Source organism: Pteropus vampyrus, unplaced genomic scaffold (genome assembly GCF_000151845.1).
Source record: "Pteropus vampyrus isolate Shadow unplaced genomic scaffold, Pvam_2.0 Scaffold316, whole genome shotgun sequence".
Lineage (NCBI taxonomy): Eukaryota > Metazoa > Chordata > Mammalia > Chiroptera > Pteropodidae > Pteropus > Pteropus vampyrus.
The window spans coordinates 854566-865336 of NW_011889097.1; the positions used below are offsets into that span (position 1 = coordinate 854566).

At 43.4% G+C, this 10771-nt stretch overlaps 1 protein-coding gene across 1 annotated transcript in view; it reads right to left on the reverse strand.

Annotated features, from left to right (window-relative positions):
• KMT2C (lysine methyltransferase 2C) overlaps positions 1 to 10771 on the reverse strand; it is a 226149-nt gene that overhangs the window by 53010 nt on the left and 162368 nt on the right. The window contains exons 22-25 of the mRNA XM_023521782.1: positions 8213 to 8341; positions 6469 to 6591; positions 3805 to 3935; positions 200 to 380 (exon numbers count right to left, since the gene is read on the reverse strand). Of these exons, the coding sequence (XP_023377550.1) occupies positions 200 to 380; positions 3805 to 3935; positions 6469 to 6591; positions 8213 to 8341 (564 nt within the window). The remainder of the gene's footprint in view (positions 1 to 199; positions 381 to 3804; positions 3936 to 6468; positions 6592 to 8212; positions 8342 to 10771) is intronic.

Below are 10771 nucleotides of genomic sequence, written 5' to 3' on the forward strand. Positions count from 1 at the left end.
ATGTTGTTTAACTCTTGACATTTGCGGCAGTTATATAGATAAATTTATTTGCCAAATCTTAGAGACCTGTCCACTTAAACATAGTTGCATTTACACTTCAATAAAGTTGATTTTAAAACTGCCTATGAAGCTGACCTAAAGCGTGTCAAAGGTTTCACTGAAAGGCAGATGAATGTCACGTGATAAGGATGGCACGTACCATGAGCTCCAGGCTTTGCTGGGGTTGAAGATGAACTCAGGAGAGGGTCGAAGGAAGGATCCAAGAAACTGGCGTTCATGTTTGTTTTGTATGAGAGCGAAGCTGTGTCTTCCGATAGATGATCTACACTTAGCTTGTTTTGTCTGCTTGTATCTAGAAGATCTTTTCCAAAGAAAGCTTCCTAGGGAAAGATAAGACACACGAAAATGACCGACCTAGTTATACAATTCTAAAACGGCAGCAGGTAATTGTCATCGTTTTCGACAAGAAAGTGGCAATCACAGGAAAGCTTGGTATTTATAATACAGAAATTGAATACAGACGTATCCTGTCAACTGTTTTATATAGAGTCCGCTTATTTTAAAAGTATGATTTTTGTAGTTCAGTTATTAGAATTTTATTAGAAATAAAATTATGCAAACAATATCACACGATTCTGTCAAATGTATTTCCAGCAACAGCAGAATAGTAATTCGATAATTCCAAGAGATTAGGCTACAATTAAAATTAAAGATTGCTACATCTACAATACTATTAATTCATAAGAAAACTAAAGCTTCATGAATGTTATTATTATTATTTATAGATTACATACGGAGGATAGTGCAATGGTTTTATCTACAGCTCTAATACAGACTTCAGGTAGACTTAGTAATCTCTTACTGATTCATATAACCATGTTAAAGACTTAATGCTATAAATCTGAAAGTTTTTCATGGTCATTTTAACCATACTGTGTGCACAAAAATGCACTGCTATTAAGGGCCTTTGGCTTTTAACTCACTCACTCGTATTAACACGTCTCCATTAACTTGCTCTATTCTAGAGACCAGACTTGCAAACTGGGCTCCTGAACTACTCAAGAGGCGACAAGATGACAAAGATCCCTTCGCCTCCTTTAACCAGCAACTGTGCCTCGGTCTGCTGTCGGCAGCGCGGTCTGCGGGAAAAGGGTCCTTCGCAGAGCGCAGCTTTGCAGCCACTGTCAACATTTACCACACTCTTGCCGAAGACACATACGTGACAAAGGTTTGCGGCAGCGTTTTTTATACCAAAAAGTGAACACAGCCCTGATGTCTGTCAAAAGGCATGTGACTAAATAAATTATAGATACCTATAACAAAATACAATATGGCGATCCTTAAAAAGGATACAGAGCTACGCTGTCAAAGAGAAGCACTAAAATACAGTATAAAAAGCAAGCAAGCTGAGTGGCAGGTCTAGCTAAACATAAAGTACAAACCAAGACAATTAGGACCACGCAAAAATACATTATAAATTATAAAAAGGTTCTCAAAGACGGAGCACCAGACTGGCAACGATGCTGACCCTGGATGGACCAGGGGTGAGGAGGAGGGGTATGAAGTCTGAGAGAGGTGACGGGATGCTGGATTTGAAATTTTCACATTTTTTAAACCAACAAGTTATTTCACTTTGAAAAAGAAACCTGAAAATCCACAAAGCTAGGTCACTGGGAGGCAGACGGCTTGGTTCTTAGACCCACAATGCTTTTATCATTACGAAAATCGCTGACTAGAAGAAAGCACCGCAGAGTTTGAGACACCACTTATTTAATGACTTCAGTATACATTTGAGAAATCTGAGACTGCCCTCAGCAAGAATTTTTCTTTACACTTCTCACGATGATTTTACAGGTGTTTATCAAAAGCTAACACTCTTATTAACTCGGTGGCTCTTCACGTCCTGTGGCTAACGTCGTGGACTGGCCGCGTGGCTGACTGGACGGTGGGGTCAGGGACTCCCAGAGCGCGCTGGCCTCCGACAGGGCTCCTGAGGCCGGCGGCAGCCCGAGCCGTTGGCACCCCGAGCTGTCGGCAGGCTGTACACATACTTCTATGGGTAATCACGCAGTTATTCACAGTTTGTCTTGACATTTAATTCATAAAGAAAAACTAGAAAATACTGTTACTGAATTCCTAGTGGGTTTTTTGGTCGCTGTTTATTCCCCCAATTGATGGTGGGGAAAAAAACACAACTGCCATCACAAGATGTCCAATAAACAATACCATCACAAAGGCTTCCTTCACAACCCCTAACGCCCCCAAAACAGATATTACTGGCATGCGCCAGAGGAATTACACCTGGGCGCCAGAGGGTACACCCAGCTCAGGAGATCGAGGTTACAGCAGCAATCAGGAAATCAGAGCCTCTGCTCATAAAGGCCCTTTTGCTAATGTATAAAACAGCCAGTTTGCAGGCTTCCATAGCTAAAGCCCTAAATACAGATGACACATTACAGCGGGGTCCTGCGGGCAAGGGTGGCATCTACGCACACTCACAGGAAGGATGATCGAGAAAGGAGGTGGGCGGAATAAGAGACAACAAAAAGGACGCAACTAAAGGCACCCCAAACAACGGACCGGCCTATTTCCTGACCAGTAAAATTACTATTATGTATTTTTAAAAGCCAAAAAGCTAGGATGAATGGGGATTTGATGAGAATATAGGGGGAAATAAAACGTTTATTAAAGATAGACAATATTTAAGGCACAGAGTTAAGCACCCTACGTGCATAATTCTATTATTTAGCCTCGCGACATTTCTGTGCAGCAGGTATTACTACGATTTTAATACCACGATGAGGACACGGGGTCACACGGATGTAGCCACAGAGTTAACGGGCAGCAGAGTGGCATTCAGCCCGGGACGCTGCTGACAAAGAAAACTGGCGAGGTCACATGTTGACTGAAGGAACATGGATGTTACTATTAAACTAGTAATAGCCAACTGGAAAATTAAGGTAAAAAAATAAACACAAGTCAAGCAACGAAGAGGCATGTTCGTCGGCCACAGCTGCGTGGGAAGGAGGGTGTATCAGGCGAGCGGTCGGGCGCAGACACTGAAGTCAGGCGGCTGCTCGGTGATGGACTGCTCCGGCTCAAACAGTACACGGGACGAAACAGAGGCCCAGGAAGATGAACGTGCTCAGGACCCAAAACTGGCCAGTGTCTGAGCTCTGTCCTGTTTCTAACACAGGCCCTTCCAGCATAGCACACGGCCTTCAACTCTCCCGTGACCTACTGTTTACGAGAGGAATGAGAAGAACATCTATTCTCACATCGTCTGCACCCATCGAACACAATTCGTTCATTTTGAGGGATATTTTCTGATGTATATGCTAGAAAACAAAACCAATTCTGCTTAAATCTTTGGCTGACTGGCCCCCGGAAGTGGGAATCGACTCAGAACTGTACCTCGGCGGCTGGCGGCCCGGCTGCCCTTAGGGACACTGCCGCAGCAACCGGCACTGGCAAAGGGGGTGCACGGACCGGGCTGGGGAGCACGCGCGTGTGACTGCGTCCGGAGAGTGAGCTTTCTCAGCCCAAAGTGTCCCTGCGTATTTTATGACATACTCTGAAGTGAAAAACTGGGATAAAAAGAACTCTGAAATGTGTCAAAGCTCAAAAAAAGGCAAACGTTAATTTTTCTGGGCCCCTAGAAGGTAAAAATGACATTTATGATGACTAATTAAAAACGAACAAGTTAAAAAACTGACAAAAACAACAAACCTATTTTTCGAAGCACAACACATTACACTTTTCTCGTTAACAAACTACATAATAGAATGTAAAGCAAAATATTACTTGTAAATAGGCAGGGAAAGTTTCTTCGAGCTTATTTTTCCTTTTGCGGTATCTCTTCTTTATTTTTTCAGTGTTCTCGGCAACAGAAACAGATTCATCAACTAGAGCATCCGGTAACTGCTCACTCCAGCCTGAAACAACAGTCACATTTATGAATATGTGGTACTTAAAATCTTCAGACAAATCCACCCAAAGTAATGACATAGCTTACCAACATACACACAAGCTTAGCTTTATCTTTTTTCTTCCAGTTCTATTCAGATATATTGACATCCAGCACTGTGTAAGTTTAAGTATGCACAGCATACTGACTTGGCAAACAAGATTTTTACAAAAGATCTAGAAGTTTATTTAGTAACTTTTAAGTATCATAAAAATTTCATTTCATGTCTATTTAGTATCGGCATGTATCTATTGTCTGTTAATGAGTATTTCCTTACTGGCAAAAACTGAAACTTGTTTTTCTAACCTAAACACTTTGTTAAAAGACTTAAATATGAAACTGCCCAACGCTCTGAGTATGGGGACGCAGACACTCACACACCACTAGGGGAATTTAGCAGTACAACCTTTTTGTAGGATTTATGTGGAATATCCAACAAATCTCTTAAAAAAATCTGTCCATTAATCCAGAAATTCCAAGTTCTGAGGTTTATTGCAAATTAGGTATTTGTAGTACATACATATTGTGATAATATGAGACTATCTGTGAATATGCTCAACACGCAATGCTTGATCTTAAAACAGAAAAATGGAAATAAAACAAAAATTTGGACTATGAACTTAGCAAAGGAACAAGTACACTACTTGAAGCAGATAAGTGGGCATTCAGATGAGACCTTCGTCTACTTCTCAGGGCAAATGGCACCTCCCTTCTAAAAATCAGTGTGGGCACTTCTGCTGGCCGACTTCGTGAGTGGACTTACTCTTCTAAAAGCGACCAAAAATAGTGGACAAACATCTCCCAAATAACCTTTTAAAAAATATCAGTAAGCTAGCCAGAAAATGAAGAATTCTCAAAGACCAAAAATTAAGGTAAAACAAGAACCACAGAAATAAGCAAAGAACCAAATACAACTCTCCGAAATTTTGCTAAAATCCAGCGACCCTGAACCCGAGTTTCCAGAGCCTCATGAGGAATGGAGAGTAGAAGACGAAGTTTAAGGCCACTCCCCAAGGTGACGGTTGACCGGAGGTGCCTTGCATGAAGGAGTCCATGCTCAGGGCTGGTTTAACAAGAAACACACTCTCCCCCTCCTCCTCCCCACCCCACCGCCTCCTCCACCAAGGGCAGAGAAATCTGCTTGTTGTCTTGTCATGGAATTTGGTGCTGGGTAGAAAGGCTAAAAATGAAAACCTTCCCTGAGAATTCATAAACTCAACATAGCCCTAATGTGTAGGAAACCTGAATTTATATAATAGAGGTGCATCAGGAAGTCCCGGGGTAGGAGCACCTCGTCTTCCTGTAAGTGACAAATACAAATGTTCTCCAAAAGAAGCCACCTTCGATTCAGTTCTCAAAAAGTTCAGAGAATGTTCTAAAGAATATGAACTCACAGTAAAGTGTAAAATACACACACACACACACACACACACACACACACACACACGTATCTACCTCGCACAATAAACGCAACAGAATGAGGCACTAGGAGACGGAGCAAGAGATACAGAGCAGAACTGGATGTGCAAAGGCTGCTCTAGGTACCCGATATTCCAAATCCATGAGATTCGTGGAGAAATGAAAGACACCTGAAACCAGGAGGAAGCTGTAGAGAGAGACTACGAGACCAAAAAGGCCATCCAGAAAAGGGGAAGATGTTAATAGGTTAAAAACTCCACGGTGAAGGAACAGAATACGGAACTGAAAGATAAAACAGATTTGGAGGACAAAATAAAGGGACAAAGATGGAAAACAAAAGGTAGTTTCACTGAACCTACATTTTTAAACTAGGGCTTATTACAGCCATAGTGAGTTCTATTAGAAACTTCTTCAAAATCATTATGGTGCTTTCTTTTAAAAACGTGCAGCAATGTCTGATTTTTATTAATTCATAGGTCAAAACCACATCCCACAGTAACGGGAGAACTCTATTCAGAGCACATGCTGAAAACATCTATCTTCCTTTCCCTGCCCTATGAAGGCATTTAAAACATGTAAGTGACCACACAGACAGCAAAGTCGGCATCACAACCAGTTCTTAAGCTATGGCTTAAGCAACGATTTAGCTTTCTCTGAAGCTCTCAGTGGGGAAGACAGAATACTATTTGGAAGATGTATTTCTAAGACATCGCGCAATTTTGTTAACTGCTGGGGTATGCTGTCACTTTCAAGTAAATAGTCTAAAAGTTTCCAGTTTTACATCACGTGGCTAAGGCAGTCCCAGAAAGGTCTTTGGGGAGAGGCCAGAAAGTACCCGACGTCCTGACTCAGTCCCTAAACTATATCTCACATAAGAAAAAAGGGAACTGATTTAAAAAATCTCAAAAAAAAAAAAATACAGTCTACTGGATTTAAATCATTTCCTAATCAAACCTAATTTCTAAACCACGAGTGTGAGCTACCTGACCATAAGCAGCCAAAAGGCAGCATTATTTAGGGCAGTTCTTGTCACCAGGGATGTCGAGGCAAAGGGGCTGCATCAAGCAGAATCGGCACCGTACCATCGTCTCTGCCAGGCGGCAGCTGCTCACAAGCAGAGCCCGAGGAGTCTTTCCTCATCACCGACCTCTTGGCTTTTCCTTGCCCGGTTCGACTTCGTTGCCGTACCATAAATCCGCCGATACCTATCCGGAAGAAACGGGTGGCCAGGTGAGCGGCTCATTTCTGCCTCGGGAGAAACGGCTCAGCCTTCGACAGTGAGGCAGTTCCCAAATTCGACAGGGGCTAATTTAAGTCAATCATCTCATTTGCATGCAAAAAATACAAGAGTTTGGAAACCAGCAAATAAAAGAGGGTAGACCTAGTGTGACCTTATCACTAACCAAGCAGGAATAAAAACTCATTACAGAACAGAAAGACCCCACGCGCTTCCTTCTAAATGAAGCTGAGTGTTGTTTACTTCACAAACGTTAGTAACTCATGTACCGTCACTGGAATTATTTGCACGTCAGCTGAAGGAGAACAGAGACAAGGCACAGACGACACTAGATGATCCAAACAAAACCCGCAGGACTTGAGGGCTGGCTGTCTCCTCCTGACGGGGGCCTCAGGCACGGCGCGCACGGCTCTGCGCTGACCAGCATGCACGCTGGCGCCAAACCCTGTACTCTGGTGGCCGCCTGACCCTGCTGACTTATTCGACTTCTCGGTTCCCCCACTGGTAAAACAGGGGTGATGACAGTACCTCTTCATGCGTGAAGTTGTAAGGATGAAATAAACAGTGGAAAGTGCCTGAATCGAGCCTGATGCATGGCCAACACTGACAGCTCTTGTCCTATGATATAGCTAACGACATACTTTGTGGCCTAATGGGACCCTCAGTTAGAGGGACAAATGACTCCCATGTGAGAGAGAGAAAAAGAAACCTGCAGTGTCTAAAACGGTGTCTCTGTGAGCCTCGTAATTAGGAAGAAATGATATCATTTTCATACAGCGATTTGGATGATGCTAGGAGAGGCCCTATTACAGATGTGGCTCACCTGTAAGGCAGGCTAGCTTTTAAGGCCTTACAGAACACAGTGAGAAGGTCTCTCCTTATACCTCCATAGGCACTGGGATCACCCTTATCAATAACAGAGGCAATCAGAAGAATAAGGGTTGAACTGATTCAGCTTACTGGCTCACTGACTGGTAAACAGACGTTAACGAACTCTGCCTAAAGAAAGCTGACAGGATCTGTGTTCTGACCATTTCAATAAGTTTTTCCAAAAAGGTGCATATAATTTGCAAGCAAGACAGCTTTTCTCTCTACTCCCGAGGCAGAGAAGAAATAGGGGAGCACTTTATCATCACAGTATTAACCAGACTGTAAATTTGTGGAGGCGTAAGAACCCTGACACATCACTTTCGTCTGGTACACTTACTGGGACTTCTACACAAACACCGAAGTAAGTTTCAAAAAACAAAATATTGGAAAGTGAATGCTAAAAATTAAAAGACCGACAGAAGTACACAGCCACAACAACCAGGCTAGTGAAGCATTTACTAGAATGGATCGCACGTGAGATAAGGCATTAAATAATGATTCACTGTGAAGGTACCACATACTCAACCTAAAGAATGTGTCGCCTGAAGAGCATATTCAAGTGGCTTAGTCCATTAATTCACAAACACGAGTTTTCGTTAGAGTTGCTGAGCAGCTGTGTGTCACCCTGATCCCTTAACTATAACCGATGCCCTCGACACATGCTGTCCTCGGAGCAACCAAGGTCGGATGGGACCACAGGCAGGGCGCGGGCGCCATACCTGGTCGGTACGGCCTCCTTTTTCTCTTTTTGATGCCCTCTGCTCCTTCCAGCCCTTTAGTTTCATCATCCACAGCTTCCCGTTCGGGACTAGATTCTGATTTTCCATCACAATCCATAAGTTCTCCTTCTGGAAAAAAAGCAAATGTACAGATAAAATTAGGAAAACTTATCAAGTACATAAATCCTCTGTACCAGGAAATACATAGCAAAGCGGCCGCCGAGCCACGCTAACCGTGCGTCCAGCTGGCAGGGAAAGTACAGACAGGGATGGGGAAGTCCCTAGGGGCTGTGGGACTCATGCAACTTGGTGCAGTGAGCCCAGGAAATGGAACGGTCACCAGGGAAGGGGAAGCACAGAGACGGTGCCCAAAGACGACTATAAACCAATGTGCACTTAAGTCATTCCCCTGCTTTTATAATTACGGCTTCAGGTCCAAGACCCCAGAGCTCGTTCTCTAGCCTAGAACTCCCTTCTGAGCTCCAGCTCCAGCTGTAACTGGATACTGCCTAGTGACTGAAAGCTTATCAAAAAATGAATTATTAACTTAAGACAAACCTTCTCCCTTTCTAGTTGTCACCTATCATCATTCATCCATGGAAAGGCACCCTGGAGAAGCCAGAATCCTGGCGGACGGACCTGACAATTCCTCAATTCCTCTACAGTGAAGACACATTAAGCTCTCTCAGAAACATCTCAATTTCCCCACTATCTTGGTCCAATCTCGACACACTGCAGGCCTGCCTGGCTTCCCTGCCTCCGAGTTACCCTCCTCTCAAATGCTCTTTAAATTGCAATCTAAAAGAAAAATCTTCACAAGAAATGTGTATCAATTTTCTGCTTAAAAAACCTTTCATGTCTTCCCAGTGGCCTCAAAATGACATTCAAACTTAAGGCCCGAGGTAAGAGTCCCTTGTGAACTCTCTGGCCTTAGCTCACGCCATGCCCCCAAGCTAAATTCAGCACCTTGAAAGCATGGAGCTATTTCTTCCACTCCTTCCCCAACCTGTGCCTTCCACCTAGTCACCTTTCCCAAGGCATCCTAACTGCCACCGTCCTGGGGAACGCCTGAGGCTCAGACACGCTACGTGCCAGTTGCGTGATCCTGTGCTTTAACGATACGCTTTATTCTACCTGGTTCTTTGAATGTCTGTTTCCTTGCTAGAGTATGTGCTCCATGAAAACAGGTGCTATGACTCCTATTAACAGGTGCAACCTTAGCGTGGTACCTGAGTGCTGCTGAATAACTATTCCACCAAATGAAGTAAGCAATTAAACTAAACGATGCACACAAAAGCCCAGTTCTTAGAAAAGAATGCCATTCTAACACCATGACACTGGTCAAATCTTTGCAAGCTATATATGATCTACACTGTGCTGTAAGTTATCAAATACATTTAAGATTAAATTTAACTCATTTCTCCATTATTTTAAGTATTATATACGATATTTTCTGCGTACCATTCCTAGAATTTGTGAATGTTTTTGATAACATGAGGCTGATGTTTGAGGCCAATTCCATAATAATCTGACACCTGTTCTATATATTTGACTAAGTTTAAAAAGAAATGTTAACTTACTGAAACTTAGCAAGCACCAAGGAAAACAACAACAAAAAAAACCCAATTGTTTACCATAAAATAAAACCACCTAAAAATTTATGAGAGGGAATTTTGGGTTAAGATGGAAGACTAAATTCATGTATCTAATTTCACTCTTCCCGAAACCCAACTAAAGACACAGCAAAGCAATCTATTTTTGAAAGATAAACCCACAAAGACAGAGAAAACAGGAAAGGCAAAAAGTCACAAACTTGTGGGGGGGAAAAAAAAAAGATAAATAACTGACTTAGCAAATGCTCAGCTGAGAGTGGAAAGAACCAAGAAAAAAAAATCCAATTTGTAACACGATCCTCAGAAGACAGAGGAAGTATCTAACCCCCCGAATTCACGTTCCATAGGTTCTCTCTCAGGAAACAACGGAAAACGTGCTCCACCAAAACGGGGCTGAGGAAGAAAGATGACACGAAGCCGCAGGAATCACGTGCAGCACAGGAAAGACGAGGAGGTGACCGAGACGGTGGCGAAAAGGGAATTACGGGTTTGATTCTGGCGAGGGTGTGTGCCCCGCCCCCAGCCGCAGCGCTGGACCTGGTACTCAAGACCACCCTCCCTCCAGAGAGAGCTCTCAGGGACAGTGACCGCCAAAGGAGTCACACTGACTGATGAGACTGACGGTGGCACAAAGTGGTTTGAAATTTCGCCCAAATGTGACTGGTGCCACTAAAGCGAAGGTCTCTTCTATCCAGGGTCTCGACGACGGCCTTCTGATCCCCACAGGCCGCGGTGAAGAGAAACGCCCCACACTGCACAAGTATGAGAAGTGGTCCCATGAGTTCACACTTGGATGCGGACAATCTCTGGGCGGTGACGAGAAAACAGTGGTTCTTTCCAGGGAGGGAAGTGCCTGGCTGGGAGGAGGGCTGACTTTGGCTTCTGCTCGCTAAATTCTTTGCGATTTTTATGCCATGCGTAAATGTCACCTACTGAAAACCAGCCT